Below are 20,001 nucleotides of genomic sequence, written 5' to 3' on the forward strand. Positions count from 1 at the left end.
TCAGAGACAGAATACCCCATGTTTTGAACCTACCTACAGTAAATCTGGTAAATTTAGATACAGTGTGTCTTGGCACAACTGTAATTCTGCACCAGGCATCAACAGAAATCTCTTAATCCCACCTTGCCAACAGGCAGAAGAAATCCTGCCCTTCTCAACTTCTAAATTTATACACCTTGGGTCCATCTCTAAATCAGAAGCAAATAAAATAAAGTTCTAGGCTTCGATTCTTAGATTTATTTTTCAGTCTCAGTTTGGAAAAGATAAAAAATGTTTTATAAATAAAGTGGATGTTTATTTTTAGTCTGTTCTGAATATAAAAGTTAAGGATATTCTGCCCCCATATAACAACACACTAAACTTTCTGCCACAACCTCAGCAAAGGATCCAGGAGTAACAGTGGAGGCTACAGTTCTTCAGAACAAACAGTACACGACAAATTATTTAAAGATATTCTCTAATATAATGCATATTAATTCCAATTTAGCACTTTCTTCCTCTGTCTTTTTTCTTCATGTTCCAACAATGGACATAATTAAGACAAAAAAGGGCAGACAGCTTTGATGATTCTCACAAAAATAGTGGAAGGCATACTGCTGACAGCAGAGCTGCCTCTCTGCTGAAGGTCAAATTTCTCTTCAAAAGGAATAGGTTCTCTTAAAAAAAAATTAAAAAGCTGTTAAACAAACTAACATAATGCAAAACATATTTTCCTGTAAATTCATCACCCAAAACAGGTAAGAAACTTTCAAAAAATCATTCAGCCTGAGGCAGACACCCACTAGACAAAATACTCTCTCATCTAGCTTAACTTTAAAGAAAGAATGTAAGCCATAGGTAAGAACAACCCCTGCTTTAACTAAAAGGACATACATAAATATGAATAAAAAATATAAAACTGAGGTGTATTAAACCAAGATGCATAATTTGCATAACGGAACACATTTACTCAGAAAGCCTAGGAGGCACAGAATAATCATGTATTTTCTCTACTTACTTGGCTGCTTCCTCATTAAGGACCTTTAAATACTGTTTTACTGGGGAGAGAAGGTCTGGGATTTCCAACAGCGCATTTTTTAATAGAGGAGATCTCACATGGGAATGTATGACTGGGACAAAAGCTCGAATTTCCAAGTCCAGACGAGACAGGGTGCTGACTATCAAGAAGAATTCCTGGGTAGAGCACTGAGAAGGGAAGCAATGCCTGAATTATTAACAATGCATTGTATTTTCACTAGAAGGTTCTTTTGGTTTTTCAAAAGTGACAGAATGCAAATAAAATGTATGGACAGTAACAGAGCTGCAACATCTTGCCCCATTAATTAGGAGGATTAATTAATCACACCAACTGTCTCAACCCTTGCCCTCATGAATTTGTCAAGAGCTGGTCTCCAGTGTTCCTGCTGCTGGGGGTAAATGTGCATATGAAAGCATAAAAAGGAACATTAATGTGTAAACAGCAAAAAAGGCAGGCTGGGTGATTTCAGGAGCACCATACCTTATCCACACAGCCTTGTGCACCCCAATGTTGCCCTGGCAGGATGGGGTTTGAAAGGCAAGGCCAAGCACAGGCAGGGAAAGACTGGGAACAAGAAGCCAGGAAGAAGAAGAAGAAAAAACACAGAGAAAGGGAAACACAACACCCTGTTTAAAGCTCTTGATAGCTTGGGCTCTGCCTGGCTGCTATTAGCCCTGCGTAAGGAGTTACAGAGCCCACCAGCCCACTCTTCATCCTCCATCCTCTCCTCACCACAAGGGAAGATTCTCCCACCTCATTCAGGCACTTATCCAGAGTATTCCCTGTCTCCACGTTCTCTAAAAGAGAACACACACTGGAGCCAAGCACACACAGCAGTGCCAGAGAGTCATCTGTGACAAGCACAGAGCAGGAGCACACTGGCTCCTTTAAGGCAGCCTCTCACCAAAAGCACCAGCTTTAAAGAGAATCTCCTCTCCCTTTCTAAACCATCTATCTTACCTGTGATGTGGTTCAAGCACTTTGCTGTTGGGTTCTGGATGCTCCGCAGTGCTAGCACAGTTTCTTATCTTTAGCTCCTCCTCAAGAAAGGCTTTTCAAGCAGTTACCACCTCTCCTGGAGCAATTCCCTTCTGCACACTCTCAATCACCCCAGGTGCCCCAGGTACCGACCAAGGAGGCAATGCTGGCTCTGAAATGCTCTTTGCAGCACTGGGTTTGCATTTGTGCTGAATCTCAGCTGCACAGCACATAGAAACCCAGTCCTGTGGACACTCAGCGCTCTCAAACCGTGCTGCATTCAGTCACAGTCCCAGGACATGCCAGTTTCAGAAAGTTTGAAAAGGCTGTTCATAAATAATTATGCTGGTGTTTTTTCATGTTTCACTGATCTGTAGAAACATTCCTCTGTTACCCTTCTGAAGTTTTCCTATCTCCAGTCAACTGACAATGCTGAAAGTAAAGCAGTTTATTTTCCTCATCTGAGGAAGGCAGTAGGATATATAATGTTCTTTGTCTGCCCATCCTTCTGTTACGACATCTTTTTTTCTCTTCCACCACAGCAATCTAGAATTTAATTTCTAGACAAGACTGTATGGTGACCAGTACAGCACTGCTCACAGAAGAGGTAGGCTACAGTGAATCGCTATTTCATAGAACAGATGTACTGTTTTATTTTGTCATCCTTTGTCTTTCAATTTCTCCATAAAAGTAAATTTTTCTTTTTCTTCCTTCCCACACTCAAATATAAGAACTAAGGCAATTCTCTCATTTATTCCACTGCAATTATTCCCGAGGAATGTCTGTACTCAAACACAGAATCAAGTATTGGCCAAAATGCAATTTAAACACAGTTAAGAATTCAGGAGGGCCACAGACACTGCACCCTGAATGTTTCTGGAAAACCTAAGCTCATCTATTTTACAGAACCACAGAGTTCTGTGGGACAGAGGAGACCCATTAGGAGGTTTCCCTGCAAATGCTCCAATTTCTCTGTATTAATTTTTTTTTTCTCCTCTCAGGCCCATATATTCCAAGATACTGTGTGCTTACCACTAGCCCATAATGCAACAGCTATCACCATGTAAAAGTGTTATCAGACAACACCATTTTTCTTTCCATTAAATTAATCCAAATATCTCTCTAGATTACTCTTTTGCATTACACTAACTGAACTGTTTCTTTGGTGTTAACACCCTTCAAATACCTCTAAGCCTTCTGTTCTCCTTTAACCATCAATTTAACAACAACAAAAAAAGGTCTTTCAGTCTTGCTTCATAAATGATCCATTATTCTGCCTCATGAAGACTTTGGGATTCCTCTGCACTTGCTGCAATTTATCATCATCTTTCTGATAATCTGGGACTTACTGCTTCTATCTTGCAAAAGTTCTGACAACAAAATTAAACAAAATAATAAAGGAGTAAATATGTCAACGGCGTTTGAAGTCAAAGCACAGAGGAAAGGCCTGAAACGGTAAACAAATGATGAATCCCGGCTTGGATTCAAAATCAAATAAAACACTTTCTCACTGATTTCATCACCATCATCATCCACATCCATGAAGATGAGGGATAAAAACCTGCCAGAATCCTCCAGAGGAGGTCCCTGGAGGTAGCAAGGTGATTCACAGAGGAAGAGTGACCAGGACAGGAGAATGAGCAAACATACACTCTCACAAACACATCAATTCCACAGGGGTGTTCATCAGGGTGGGGGGTTAATTGTTCTTTTTTTAAAGAAGGAAATTAAGAGGGCCTGATCAATGCACAATCTGTAGGAGTGAGGGAAAGGGAGATATTTGTGGGTATAGGTGAGAACACCTGGCTGAGGTGCTTGCCAACAAGGGTGGTGAAGCCCAGGCTTCACTTAGAGAAGCAAGCTGGATTTCATGGCACCTAAAGCAACTCTTGAAGTTATGAGATTAGTCAGAAGATGGTTAACAAACGTGTAAGTTCCTCACAGCAACTCTGATAGCCTACAGGACAATGTACTCATTACAATGTAATGAGTAAAAACCTATTTGACTCTGCGACTACAGACCTTTGGAGAAAGGGAAATTCACCGTGTTTTACTGCAAACAGCCTTATTAAACAGTGTCCCCAAGAATGGGGGTGAACATAGCAGTTTGTGCTTATTCAGAGTATTCCTGTTTCCCCTTGCTCCATTTTAGTAACACTGGAGGACTTTGGATCTAAAATTCAATGTCTCCACTGCAGAAATAATTTACTAAGCAAACAGATAATTTGGAATAGATACATTCAAATAACTCTGAAAATCTGTGCTCCAGTATAGTGGAACTGATTCCATTCAAACCCTCGGTAACCTCACAAAAGATACATACTGTGTTATAAATTAGAAGCTTTTAAAGTACAGTAAGAATTGTGTACATAAAGCAGGATTAACAGTCTTAAATTCACAGAGGGTTCTCACAAGCTTATCCAGTGCTATTTTTGAGATGATACCAATGATAGCCATAACTTCTCTGGCACTGGAGAAGTATTGTCAGAGTTGACAGCGATGCCAAACAATATTTTCAATCAGCAGTTTATCAAACTGTCTGAAAATGGATGCAGGAAAGATCACAGAGATCTAACACCCTCTCAGCAACACTGACAGCAATTCAGCCCTGTTTGCATTACTGAAATTGTTTCCAACAGAGACCCACAGCTAAGAGACACTAAACATTTACTCCAAGTTAAAAGCATTTCAAATTTAAAAAAAATATATGGGTGTCTAAATGCAGTATACATTTATCACTCCTTGCAAATCATAATACCCACCTTTATCTCTTTAGCCTAGGGAGCAGACTGATTTGGGAAAAATGAGGTATTTAATTTTAAGATTATTAAGTCCCCTTGTTATGACTTTATATTAATCAGCTTAAGGGGAACAGTTTGCTCAAATCAGCATTTAGAATTGCAAACCTAAAAATATCCATGATGCATGCTCTTTAAAAGATTAAAAGTGTCATATAAGCAAGATGTGCACGATATTACCATAGTAGGAAAAAAGAAGTAAAAAATAAAAGGTATATGTTAGCTGAAGTCAAAGGATTATCATTTGGAGAAACTATATTTAAAACATTCTATTAAAATAGTAACTGATTTATTGGGCATATGTAACAGGTACTCATTTCACACAAGAAAAAAACAAACCAAAAACCAAAACTGTAACATTTTTCAATGAAATATTGAATGTACATTCCAGGTAAGAGCACATTTTCAGCATCACTGAACGATTTTAACACCTGGTACTCAGCTGAGCTGCACCCTTGTCCTCTTAAGAGTCTGACTGCATCCCAGAAATAGTGAAATATTCACTGAAAATGGCGAGGCAAGTCCCTTGGGGAGGCTGTGGGCAGACAGGCTGCAAACACTCGCCTTTCAGCACCTGCCTGCTCTATTCTGCTCAGGTGAGCTGCCTGACATGGGCAGGAAACCTTCAGAGCCTGATTCAGAACTGAACAGGCTTTCCCAACTGCAGCAGCTCTTAAAGAACTGCCAATGAGAGAGAGTCTGGGGTTCAAGTCAGAGGGAGAACAAACTAAAATGATGTTTTACTACACATGGTGTAAGGTTTTATTATTGCTCTCCCTCCTTAGGTAAACAGCTGCCCTTTAATCTGCTTTCTACACTTAATGCCAATTGTTATAATTCCTTTGGTGACCGTGCTTTAGTCAAAAATAATGTTTATTGAGTGAAGGGTACAAATAAGATAAACACTTATGGGTTGAGCCTGTATAAATATTTATCTTCTGAAACACACTGAAAACACAGGCATGAAAGCAGCAAGAAACATAAGGTTGGCCCTGTAGGACACATTCTAGAAGTAAAAAACACATGTTTACTCTGTACCCATTTTAAAACCTGCTCAAACATCAGTCACTGGCTCTTCTTTGACACACTCCAAGGCAAGGCTGAACAGTCTCCACTTGGAGGCAAAAAAAAAGGAGGGTCTTGCCATTTTTATTTCCCACTGATATCAGAAGGAAATGTCTGTGGCACAAACTGTGCTGGGTGATTTGGTGATTCTCCTCAGGCTGATCTGGTCCTGGAAGACTCTGTGCACCACCTCTACCACCAAGGCCTGACCCTGCACCAGCTCCAGGCACTATACAGACAAAACTCAATAAAATTCCCTGTCTCTCAGGTTTCTTTGCAGTCAGATTCTGAGTGCTACACAGAAGTCTTCAAACTTTTCTCCAGCCACCCTTTTCTTCCCACAGAGAGGAGTGAGGCCCCTCCACAGTGGAGAGCATTTCTGACTGGTGAGGTGTCAAGTGCTGGATCTGCACAAACTGAGAACAGCAACCAGTCCTTGTGAAGTAATTCCTCTCTCCATGGCAACTGCGATATTGCTCTTGTCTCCTTAACCACTCCCACAGTCCTCTTCCAGGCTGGGGCAAAATCACAGCTGAACTGCAACCCCCAGGGTAATACCTAGTTCCCACTGTAAAAATACTGTTCTAATTCCAGACTGGTTATACCTGGGGTACTGGAAACAGGTTTTAGTGGTTTGAGGCAATGGAAACTTGTGAAGGGCCAGGTTAACAATTGCCAGCTTGAATTATACTATCAGATATTAGCAGGCTTAAAAAATAAAAAAAATAAAAATAATAATAAAATAAAATAAAATAAAATTTAAAAAAAAAAAAAAAAAAAAAAAAAAAGGAGTAATTCAGACCAGGAAAACAAACTGTGATGTCCACCCCACAAGACATCCACAAGGACGCTCTGCCTTACAGCCCATTGTTCTGCCCTCATTTTCTTCTGTCTTCTCCAGAGGTTACTGGTGCACAGGGATTAGCACAATAAAATTTCTCCAGTGGCTGACCTGAATATAAAAAACACTCCAAAGAATGTTTGGAATGACTGAGACACCCCAGCCATCTCTGTACACTTCAGCCTCCTTGTACAGCACACCTCCTCAAATAATAACTTCATTGAAGTATAAAGGGCCTGGAGGATGAAATGCTTGTCACATTCACCGATTCTTCCTGCAGCTGACACTGAACTAACAAGCACATTCCTTCAGTGGAGCTATCAGTGTGTTCCTTTCAGAGTCTTGGATCCCTTAATGATATGCAATGGCACTGAATTTCACTTTGAGCATGCAGGACACAGACATCTGGAATTAACAGAACTGGAAAAGGGTTCTTTAGTGGGAACTGAAATGGCAGCATTCACTGGAGGTGTGCAGAGGGAACACAAAAAAATCCATGAAACCCAGTTACTCCATCTTCCCGAATACATATCTGCTTTGCTGGGACCTATCTTCAGGCTCCACATTCACCACTATGCTTCAGAATCAGTCTTCCAGAGTTTGCTTTTGATTCTTTATTGGAAACAGACCCTTTTCTCAAGGACACTGCCATCTCCTCAAAGTCCTAACGGTCTTCACGGATTACTCAGTGCCTCAGGTCCTCTCCAGAGTGCTCTCCACAACCCAGGTTTTACCAGGGAAAGCAAATCCATCAAACAGAAAGTCTGTGCTTAAGCTTCCCCCCTCATTTATCCTTTTTAGAGATTCTGCTGGAGCATTTCTCCTCTCCTGCAGCTTCCTTCCAGCATCTGACACACATATCTTCATGCCACAGTGGCTGTAGTTCAAATTGCATTGTCACCTCATCTCGAAAACTGCATGAAAATCCAGGGTCTCTGCTTGGCTTCACCTAAAAGTGAGCTTAAAGCTGAGAAAGGCAAGCAGTTCTACAACAGACAGGGACATCTGAAGAAGTACATACAGAAAATACAACAAAAACAAACAAACAAACAAAGAAATAAACGAACAACAACAACAACCCCACAGGGCAGCAGCAGAGTCGTTCCAGGATATTGTGAAATGCAGCTATATTCCTAGAAACAGTACTATGTATGAAACCTGAAATGAGTTAAACCATTAAAACGTGAATTATATAATTCCTGGGCAGTTGTTTGGACATTTGTATCATGTGGATATGGTACACTTTAAAGGATGGGCAAAGTGGTGCACACTCCCCCTTTTCACAACTCTCCTTATGCCTGACCCTCTCTATCCATTCACTGAAACACACAAGCCTTTCTGAGAGCCAAATACTCCACACTTCAGGGCTTTAAAAATACTACAGTAACTAGGTTTCAGATTTTCAGAGACAGGAAAAATTTATGGTGTACCTCCAAAAATTTCAACTTTGCTGTCGTTCTACCTATCTATTCTTTTATCTAAAACAAAACTGTCAAAACCTTTAAGTAGAACAGTGAAATAAAAGAACATTAAGTACTCCACAGGTGCCATTGGCATACTAAATCTGCTTCAACTAAGAATTGTGTCTCATCACTCCTAAATGATTCTTATTAAAATGTGGAGTGAGATCAATACTACAAAATTTATAAACAAACAAATATTCATTTGCAAAGAGCTAACTACAGCCAAGTGGTTCCACTTGCATGTGTGATTTTAGATAAACACATGGAACACAAAGCTTTGATTTAAAGGGAAGTAACAATTCACAGCAAAAGGGCCTATTGCACCATCCCACCTCACTGAATCAGACACTAAATTATGAGTACTGCAGATTGTTTTCCTGTCACTATTAGCAATCCAAAGCATGTGCTTTAGAACCCTACCCAGACATTTCTTCTATGAGCAAATCACTGATCACTAAGATTTTACCACATCTGACTTTATAAGCCCACATCCCTTTAACATGTCAGCCTCAGTCCTGCAAAGCAGAAAACGTTTTTAAACAAACATGCAAAACCAAAGGATGTACACTAAGACGGAATGATGCTGTTTAGAAAACAATACGCTGGTGTAATGATGGGTATACCTTCTTGTGGAAAACACTGCAGAGGCCTCTCTCTAAATCTGGGAGCTTACAAAGAAGATTTCGAATCTGACCAAAAACACTGGATTCTGACAGCAGAATTTCAGACACAGCATCAAGCCGGGCATTTATTTCACTGTAAAAGAAGAAGAAGATCAGTAATTAAAACTTTTGTTTCTCTGAGGGGAATGGGGAGGCAGTGAATATCTTCCTTTGGTTTGTTCTCAGTTGATCTGTTTCAGTCTTTGACTAATGCCACATACTCATGTGTAGGTTAGTAAAAGAACTAAAGAATGCAAAGAATCTTGGGATTTCATTCCAAATGCAAGCCAGATCCTTGACATGAGCTCATTCTCCCCTCTGTGTGCTCACAACAGCCCAAGACACACTTCAGTACCCAATTCTGCACATGTTCCTGCTGGTAGTAATACGAGTAACACGGAATCCTGAGTATTCCACCTCAAATGTACAGCAGAGGGTTTGGAGTTCACACCTGCACACCATGTACCACACTTTATTCCAGCAGGTTGTGGATACTATTTTTGACCCCCTGTGTCTGATCCTGACCAGTGATTGGTAATTACCTGGATCTGGATTGCATTGTTTTTTCTGCTTTTTTTCACTAAAACCTGTAACATTTATCTCCCTATTTCAGGACTAAAGTCAAGTAAACATCCTCCTGAAGTGAGGAAACACTTTTTTAACGGGAAGAGGTGATTCCATAGTCCGGGGAAGGTTCCCTTCAATCATATTCTTAAAAGCCAAGGGCTGCAAAAATGGAGAACTACCACCAAGTTTCACCCCAGTCACCTCTGTATCCTTCCAACTTATCCATGGACTGGCTGTAGATTGCAGAGGTAACTCCATTTCTGCTTTCTATGCAACCAAATTGCCTTTCTGCTGCTTTCTAGAGAAGTACTGAGAGTGGGGGTAAATGGCTTTATCCTAAGCCCATACACCCATGCAATTTAAGGAGAATTCAGTCCTTTTATGCATACACTTCACATCCCAGACAAGTGTGTGCAAATGCAGCCCAGCCCACGTTCTCAGGGACCAGCAAGATGCTCAGAGCTCAGCCAGCACAGAGGGATGGGAACTAAGTATGCAATCCAAATGTAAGATTTTTGGAAGATTGCCTGCCTTGCCCATAGCTTCTACAGCAGAGGTTTCAGGCCAGTTGCTAGTATGGCTGCTCATAAATAGTGTCCACGAGGAAATCAAAGACATTAGGCACCTGTACGGGTTGCACACATTACAAGAGTCCAGCAGTCAGAGGCCTCTGACCCCGAAGACAGCTAAATCTAAGAGTCCTTGAAATTTTATTGCACTTCATGTGAAAGGAGAAATCAGGTCTGGGTGTGCTCTCAGGTAAACACAAATCTAGCAGCTTTCATGTGCCAGGATTGTTTCAGTGCCATACTTCTTTATGCCAAACAATAAAACCAGCTCCTCACCTGTCACAGACAACACACTCTGATCCCCAGAGCAGCCTTGCTGGATGGCCCTGCCCACCTGTGCCCTGGAGCATGGGCAGGTGCAGCTCCCACCACCACCATATGAACAGGGACAGACTCTGCTGCCTGGGCACCCTGGGATCTCACTGTTATCCCTGGATGGGACAGACTCTGACAGTACCAGAATACCCACAACACCCCACTATCCAAGACTGGGTTTTTTCCCCAGCCCTGAGGAAAACAGAAAGATCAGACTTGGCAGGTACTGCTTAGCAGTCCTGTTGCAGATCACAAGAACACCTGATCCACTGCTCCAGCAATGCCAACACACAAATTTTAAAAATTTCTCCCATTTCTGTGGGCAGCCAGGCACCTCAGAAGCAGCTCCCAATGACAGCAGGATCAGAGGGAGGAACATGAGCATGGCTGACATCAGAGACAGAGCCACAGAACACCTGAGCACACAGCTCCAATGCTAGCAAACAGTTATAGTGACGTTCTGAAGGGTCAGTGTCACCACCCACAATTCCATTTTCATGAAGAATTATTGAGGTTTGCCCTACTTGAAACCCTGGAACACTTCTCCTCCACATGAGGGAGTACTGAACTGTTAAATTATAAACATACGTTATCTTCAAGAAGATAAAAATCTTTATTTTTCATTATCAAAAGCACTCTAAGCAGCACAACTATGTTACTTAATTTAAACAGAACTATAACTAAGTGGACAACTGAAAACTGGCAGTAGTATGTAAAATAGATGCAGATATTGGAAAAACTCCTCCCTCCAAAGCTTAATCTGCACTTTAATCATCCTCACATATGGCTATGTTACTGGAGCTCCAGTAATCTAAAACCAAGCATGCATTACAGTTTTTCTGCTTTAATCTCACAAACAAGAAAGGATCGGGAAAATGGCATTCAGTACCAAATGACCCATTTTTTTCCACCTGCAAAGAAAACCTAGTGGGATTACCATTTCAAAATTCAGAAAGTACAGCAAAGAATTGTCTAAAATGCCACACAACCATGAGGAAGGAAGGACTGGGATGAGGTATCATAAAAACAGATGATGAATTTCAAAGTATGCTTTTAAACTTTAAATCTTTAGACTTAAAATAACAAAGATTTTATTGAGTGCCAATATATAAAAATATATATAAATATATATAAATATATATAAATATAAAAAGATAAAAATATATAAATATATATTACACTGATGAGTTGCTAAGGCATCTCTAAAGAAATTTGCTCTGCACTGCACAGTTACCCAGCATATATAATGTACAGTTTGGGGCTGCCAATCTCTGCAAGGGCTGGAAAAGAATTTCACCACCAGAAAACCTGGATCTAACATTATGCAAAGAAACTCAACAGCCAGCTCAACTGGCTACTGCTTCATGCTGCATTTAGGTGCAATATTAGCCTGTTCTTTCTCATCTGTATAATCTGATTGTCAGCAATCTGAGCTTCATCCAATTTTCCAAGCAATCTTCTGTGGAATAATGTAACATAATTCAGTTGACTAAAAGCAATACTCTTACTTCTGCCGTAACTCCCTTCTAAGAATAGCATCATTAATACAATACTAAAATCACTTTTCAGTGTATTTAAACATAACAAAATCTAACTGCAGAACTGTTAATTGCAGTCATTTAGAAGAACTACTTGAAGTGAAATAATGAGATACTCCCCTGCATTATTCTGCTACCAAATAGTGAACAATATAGAAAATTAGAAAATGAGAAGACGATGTTTGAATCCTGAACTGAAAATTATTTTGAAGGCTGCAGACACGAAAGTACTGCACTGAATTAACATCTGAGCAGCCTAAACAGGACTGCTGGTTGCTGGTGTGGTAACAGAGATTCTGCTGGTCTCTCCCGCAGCAAAACAAACATAACATTTTTAGATATAAAAATATATCTTTACATTTAAAGCAGAGTGAAATTGATAATGTAACTGCTATATAAGAACTAAGGAAATTTTCATTCATGTAAGGTATTACTTAAATACAAGGTAAATAAATACAAATTTATCAGAAATCCCTTAACTTATGCTAAATGCACACAGTATGACTTCATTCATCATGTTAAGGACATAACTCAAGAATTGTGTATACAATTAAAACAAATTTTATTAAAGCCATTCTAAGAGAACAGTGATGTGCAGAACTGTCAGTCACATGAATTCAACCCCTTAAAAAGCATAATTATGGGTACGAAACAACAAACGTTGCTTTCCACAGACTATGGTATCTAAATCAAAACCTAACAGCTTCCTAACTGCAGCACTGCAAAGAATGAAAATGTATCATTCAGATTACTCATATATATATTACGGGGCTTTTTCTGACCTCCCCTCCGACCACAGCTGATGAATGAAGACTTTGGATGAGCTGATTAAGTTGAAGACCATGTTAAACGGTACAGAGTGTCCCCTGCTTTAGACCATTCCCTTTCATGACAGGCAATTAATGCCATCAAAGACCACAATCTGGGTAGAAATAATCACTCTGCAGTCTATAAACTCAGGATGCCCTTTTAAAGAACAAGCAAATAAAGCCCTGTCTTACTGCAGAAGCCTAGGGGTCAGGGGGATGAAGTCCCCAACACCGACAGGCAATAGCTGCAGAGCCAGCCAAGGACTGTTGAGGCCGGAGCAGGGCCCTTGCAGAGACAGGGATGTATTTTTCTATTTTTCCAGGACAAACATCTGTGTTGTGCCTGCTGAAGGATCAGCACAACACAGCAAGGAGGTCAGGAGGCAGCAGGGTCAGGACCACACAACACCCCTGGAGCATGCAACCCTTCCCCAGACGCGTCTGGAACAGGCTGCCTCTCATAACTGCTTTGCGAAGAAAGCCAGAAGCTTGTCTCCAAGGCAGGAGATGTTATCATGAAAAGGTCCCTGCAGGGAGGGGGGCCCAGGTGTGCACACCCCAAGGCCCAGACACCCCATCAGCAGCACCATGGCTGGGGCCAGGAACATCATGGCGACCCTCTCTTCCTTTTTTCCTCTCCCCCTCTCTAATCCACCTCCCTCTCTCTCCCCCTTTCACTCTGTCCCTCTGGTCAAACCCACTGCTGTGTGCTCATCCCACTCAGGACTTACAGACCCATTTCCCTGCCAAGTGTGTAATTTAATAACGAAGATAAGTGGCCTTTCGTGGGCACTCCAACCTCTGTCCTTCCTTTCAGCCATGAGCCCCTGCCTCTCTTGGGTGCTCCCTTCCCCTTAAGGGTGGGATGCCACCCTTACCTCTGCCCTTTTACTCAAGTGCTGGCTAACCTAGAAACTGGCTCAGTTATGGGATGAATCCTGATTTGTTAAATTTTGGTATGACCGCTTGTAGCGGTTTCACGTTCACTAAATTCTGGTCTTAGTACTTTTTTTTTGTGGGAGAGAGACTAGGAGAAAAAACAAAGCAGGCTCAAGCTTAAAAATGAACAAATAATTTTATTAACATACACTAAAAGAATGGAAAAAGAAAGTTGGGAAAAATACTAAAACAAAACGAAACTCCAAAAACACTCTTCCCTCCCCTTACAAACTGTTCACTTTCCTACAAAACAACATAAAGAGACAAAACCTGTAATTTTCAGTCAGTTTCACTATCTGACAATAGTCTTTCATCAAGTCTTTAGGGGAAGAGTCTCTCTCAGAGTCATGGATGCCACTGACAACTTAGAACAGTTCTGATGTGGGTTTTAAACTGTCACAAAAACAACCGCCCAGGGAAACCTGCCTTTGAGACCCTCCCAGGAGCAGTTTCCTAAGCTGCTTATGGGTCATGGGTCTTAGACTTTTGCATACTGGGGTGTCAGCTTTTAAAGATAAATAACTCTAAAGCAAAGGATTCTTCACCTCAAAGTACAGATATATCTTCTCACTTCTTCACTGGCACAGAGAGCTTCTCATCTCTATCTCTGTTCAAGCGTCTTATAGAATTAATATTACTTAGTCCATCACAAACACCTTTAGCTCAAATCCATGCACAAATCTAAACAATCATATCCCCAAATGCATATCTTTCCCATGATTTAAAGGAATAATCTATATATAGAGCTCATTTCCATGGCTCAAATAAGAATGGAACAACCAACTCTTCAACCTTTTGCCTCAATAGTCTTTTCACTCTCACTTAACTGACTTCATGCTGTTTTTTATGTTCACTCTGTCCTTTTTTTTCCTCTCAGAGAAGGGCCAAGCTCTGGAAGCTTCATGTTGCTAGGAAAGGGTTAAATCTGCCCAGAGTCTCTTCTCTCCTCTGGTAGCTCCACTGGTGAGAGAGGAAGCACTCACAGAAACATCAGAGATCGGAGCACCCGGGCAGTCCGGAATCACAAAAAATCCAGGCAGGATCATAAATGCCTTCTCAGCCCACCCCTTGGTGTAAATTGGGGTGGCCTCAGCCCAAATGGTGCCCATAGCTCTTATCAGGGCCCAGCAGAGATCTCTCCCTGCTCCAGGGAAGTTTAGAGAAAGCAGTTGTTGTAAAGCAGCAACCTCTCCTTCCCCCCCTTCACCCGGGAGCCGATGGAATCCGGCCAGGCCTCAGGCCAGATCCCCCAAAAGGGGGGAGCAGCAGGCCCAGCTCGATGTTACCTGTCTCTCTCTGGCCAAAGGAAAGAAGAAAAAGATATCTCTGTACTTTAAGATGAAGAACCCTTTGCTTTAGAGTTATTCATCTTTAAAAGCTGACACCCCAGTATGCAAAAGTCTAAGACCCATGATCCATAAGCGGCTTGGGAACCTGCTCCTGGGAGGGTCACAAAGGCAGGTTTCCCTGGGCGGTTGTTTTTGTGACTGTTTAAAACTCACAAGAGAACTGTTCTAAGTTGTCAGTGGCATCCATGACTCTGAGAGAGACTCTTCCCCTAAAGACTTGATGAAAGACTATTGTCAGATAGTGAAACTGACTGAAAATTACAGGTTTTGTCTCTTTATGTTGTTTTGTAGGAAAGTGAACAGTTTGTAAGGGGAAGGAAGAGTGTTTTTGGAGTTTCATTCTGTTTTGTTTTAGTATTTTTCCCAACTTTCTTTTTTCATTCTTTTAGTGTATGTTAATAAAATTATTTGTTCATTTTTAAGCTTGAGCCTGCTTTGTTTTTCTCCTAGTCTCTCTCCCACAGAAAAAGAGTGAGTACTAAGACCAGAATTTAGTGAACGTGAAACCACTACATTAATTGGTGTTTCTGCCCAGTTTTCAAAATTAAAACCATTACACCGCTGGAATTTTATCCGTTAGTACCAATGAAAAAGTACAAACAAGAGTAACTATATCATAAGTAGTGCAGTGAAATTTAAGTAAAACCTAAAAAAATTAAGCATCCTTCTGGATCTGTTCACTTGTTTTTTAAGTACTTTACTCCCAAATCTCCTGATGTCTCATGCCTCTCCAGAGAGGTCCAACACGGGATGACAGTATCCCTGAATGGATCTCAAACACTGAACAGCAGTACACAAGCACCCTAAACTTTAGCTTCACATCTGTTAAAAGAACGTCCAAAATATGCAAATGGTAATCAAACACTTTTGTGTATGTTCATACACAATGTATTTCAGCTATTTGTGCCTAAAAAGGGAACAATTAGCTACTTTAGCCAACACGAATGAATGCCTGATTGCTCCATTTATAAGGAATTAGACAGAGCATTTGAAGGAACCAAAACACAGCTAGCAAAAATGAATCAATACATGTGATGATGCTGCAATCTTTTTCTTTCCTACAACAATTTTGAGATCTCAGGCATATGCTGTAACCTGCATTTGTGAATTTTATACTGGCACTGATTCTATAAAATTGTTATTCTTAGGAGGAAAATTTAGCCCTGCTGTAGGATCAGAGGATTTTATTCACAAATTACTGCTGGGGAAAAAAAAATATTCTAATCCTGCTCTGGATGAAGATGATATCAAATGGGAACCAGCTTAAGTCTGAAATAAGATGGGTTTCTTCAAGGGCATTTAGATTGTTTATTTTACTGCCCTGATATTTTAATTAAGGGAACAAGGCCAAAGTCAAACTTGAAACACTTTCCTTTAGAATTACAATTTGTGTGCAGAAGTATAAATAAAGCAGCACTCAATGCATTCAAAGTGCGAAAATTTAGAACAAGTCCTTATTTTATATTACAAAAGACATGTCATTGCCAATCTCACTGTAAAGGAATCCTCTTCTTCCCAATTCTGCAGTATATATCCTCCAAGCAAGTCATGTTGCGTAAGTGTAATGCAACTTAACACTTCCTCTTCTTCAGGAGTAGATAAGGGACTGTCTGGAGTCCTGAACTGTGCAGTTCTGAATTTGCTACATTGACAGCCATTCTAAGCTCCTATGGACAAAGCATACTCAGACTAATAGTAATTATCAATACCATCCTACAAGGCTTTCATATTATAAAAGCATCATCTCATCCAGAACTGGAAGAAATGGAGGACGAAGTATACTGGAATCCCAGGGAAAAAATGGAAATACACTTTCTGAGAGGTAATTAAAATTTTGATTTCCCTGAAGCACAAAAGCAAAGGTTGAAACGTTTTGGCAACTGTCTAAACAGATACTACTTTTCTCATTTTTTGAGATTTAAACATCAGCTTTAACTAAAAAAAGTTCAGGTGATCTTCGCTACAAATAAATGCAGACACATCATATGTAACTCTAAAGATTTAAAAGAGACAAAAGACCATTAAAGAAATATAACCTAGGCACTTGTGGGTCACTCAGTCTGTTCAAACAACTTCTAACACAAAAACCCTCAAAAACCTGTAGAGAGCACCCCAAAGAGAGATATTACTGTGCAAACTAGTATGTTCACATCCCACACCTTCCAGTTTATCTCACACACACCGCCAAGCTTTTAAAATTTTGCATGAGAAATTCTTTTAACTCTAAGCACTTTTGCAACAACAGAGGCCAACAGCAGCCAGGTTCTCACACAGTTCCACAGCAAGGTCTCTCCCTCCTCCCTGGGTATGGCACCAGAAATCACATATCCTGTTAAGACATTCCACCTGTGCAGGAACAGAGTGGGAGGGTGGGGGGATCACCTTCCTTATCCAGTGCTTTCTGCACATTCAGAGTTCCCTGCACAGGAATGGAATCTGCAGATATTCCTCTACACTGGCTATCAATTGCTCTGTATGTGCATCATCCTACTTTAAACACCCAGTCACAGCTTTATTAGCTTTTACAGACTGATCTACTATGGAAATAATAAACCTATATCAATTGTGCTACTCTATTCATCTGCTTTTTCCAGTTTTGAACTCCCTGTTCAACTCCAGCCAACCTTGACACGGCTATGTGCTTGATACATCCAGAAAACAAATTTCCGAGGAATCGTGCAAGAATCAACAGCTGAGCAAGGCACAGACACACAAACTAATACCCAGCCAGGGAAAGGATGCAGTATTTATTTGTCTGTCTGTACTGCAGATGGACAGTCAGCACTCCTGACACTTGGAGAAGGGAAATGCAAAGAAGAGGCTGGAAGGAAAGGAGGAAGGCAGTGGGTAACCATGGATTATGGTTAATGGATAATGTCTCTGTATTACAAAGACAGGGAAGAACACATTCTGCAGAGGTAAGGTTTCAGACTGGTCATGTAGTGGTCACTGCAGGGCAGTGTCTATACAGGACAACATCCAAAATATACAACAAAACAAGAGATTAAAGTCAGAGCCAGGTTTGCTCAGCCAGGCCCATGTCAACCTCATCTGTCTACTCTACATGCAGCTATTGAAAAAGAGTGTCTTTGACATCAGCCTCAATCTATTTCCCATTAGGAAAGAAATTATTTGTAACTGCTGCACACAAAGACTCAAATGTCACACTGTGCTGCAACTGGACCTCAAGAGCTGTCCTGAGCCTCTTGGCTGCCCTGTTGCCTTTACTACTAGAGCCCCATTGCATGAGTGAGGACAGCAGGTTTCACTCACCCAGAAATGCTCCAGGCCATCCATCTCCTTTTCTTCCAGTCCACTTACACCAGGTGAGAAAGGCACCCAATGGAACTTGAATTTCAGGGGTAGGGTAACACTTCTATAACCCACAAATATGTAACTTCTGGAGGAAAAGAAAACTTCTTCATTCCTCCTATAAAGCCCAATTGTTAGTGACTGATACACTCTTACCTCATTATCTCTGTATACCCAGGTGAGTAAGCGAGGACATAACACTTCTCTCAGTTAAACTTTTTTTTGCCATTTCTTTTTTTCCCAAATGTACACATCTTGTCTCTACAAGTATTGCACCACTGATGGTTTAAAGAGTATCTCCAAGTTTGCCCAAATGAGTCTGTACACATTCCATCTTTATTCAACCTAATGTATGGTTTCTTCACAGGAAATTTAGTCATCATCCCAAGGGATTTTCAACTCTAAGGCACAAAGCAGTAATTACACCCTCTCACTTCTTGATACACCTACTCACTGACTGGAAAAGATGCAGTACAGAAGCCTTACTTCCTCTGAGAATGTCACTCTAGGAGGCACAGGTGAATTACAATTACGGAATGTTCTCTGAGTGCATTTGTGTGCATTACTGGGAACAATATTGCCAGATGCCTGATGCACTAACTATGTAAAATTACAACTTGAGAGTTAGAAAGAGTGAAGTACGCAGAGCAAAACAGCTTTTCTAGCTTCAAGTAGTACTGAGGAGCATCACCTCCAGCCACAGCAGCCTGAAAGTGCCAAGCATCACTCTGCAGAAGTAGGAAGGAGCAGAGAAGTCAGAGAAGGACACAAAACTATGAACATGTTAAGCTGGTTCTGCACTGAGACAAGGGAGAATTTAAACTAAATGTACTGGTTAACAAAGAGGACCTGAAGTCCTAGGGAAGCAGTTTCTGCCTGCTGTGCTATGTAGGAGCTCCATGCCCTCGCGAAGCGGTGTCTGAGCTGCTGCCCCACGGGCATGGTCACTTGGTGTGGTCACTCGAGCAGCACAGGGAGGAGCCCAGGACCATCCTCAGTGCTCTGGCTCCCTCCGCTGACAACTGCACACACAAACTCGGCAGGTCTTGAGGGCAGGGAGGGAAATAAACTGATTTGTTCACATTTATCCCTGCAAAGTGGCCCCAAAATTCCACCTAAATGCTTTTCATGACACAATGCCATGCTGTTTAGGGTGGTTATATCAAAAGCCTTCAAGTGGGTAAGATACGTGAAAGCTATTATCAGAAGAATTAAAAAAAAAATATAGGGCCACTGAAATTAACTTATTAGAAGAAAGCCAATAAGAAAATTAAGTAGTGATGCTGCAGAAGTACAGTGCTTTAACATACTAGATTTGGTCAAGGAAAAAAGAAATGCTTCTGAAGAAACCATTGTAAATTACTAGCAACAGCAAAATGCTAGAACACTGGTATACCCCATTTAAACCAGTTAAAAAGTAGTAAACAGTAAATTTGCTTAACATATTTTCAAAAGTAAAACAGAGGAAAAATACTGTGGATAACCGAAAGATTTCCTGTATGCTACAACTGAAAGGAACAAAGTAACAATTCCATGAACTCTACATTGACAATGTCCAGGAAACACATACTCGAATGGATCCAAAAACTCTAAATGTAGTCAAACGTAGCCCATGGACTCAATATTGCTATTTACTATACATTCAAGCACAACACTCAAATTGAGTCTGCAAAGAGAAATCAGAAAAGATGGTGTCCATTTCAAAACTGAGATAAGTGAAAACCAGCATAATACTGCTACAAAACACAGCATTTCTAATGCACCGATAAATCAAGCAC

General features: G+C 40.8%; 1 protein-coding gene across 1 annotated transcript in view; it reads right to left on the reverse strand.

The window, feature by feature from the left end:
• MSH3 (mutS homolog 3) overlaps positions 1 to 20,001 on the reverse strand; it is a 92,790-nt gene that overhangs the window by 31,471 nt on the left and 41,318 nt on the right. The window contains exons 13-14 of the mRNA XM_058424111.1: positions 8,787 to 8,919; positions 998 to 1,185 (exon numbers count right to left, since the gene is read on the reverse strand). Coding sequence (XP_058280094.1) covers positions 998 to 1,185; positions 8,787 to 8,919 — 321 coding nt within the window. The remainder of the gene's footprint in view (positions 1 to 997; positions 1,186 to 8,786; positions 8,920 to 20,001) is intronic.

The sequence above is a fragment of the Hirundo rustica genome, chromosome Z (assembly GCF_015227805.2).
Source record: "Hirundo rustica isolate bHirRus1 chromosome Z, bHirRus1.pri.v3, whole genome shotgun sequence".
In the NCBI taxonomy this organism is placed as follows: Eukaryota; Metazoa; Chordata; class Aves; order Passeriformes; family Hirundinidae; genus Hirundo; species Hirundo rustica.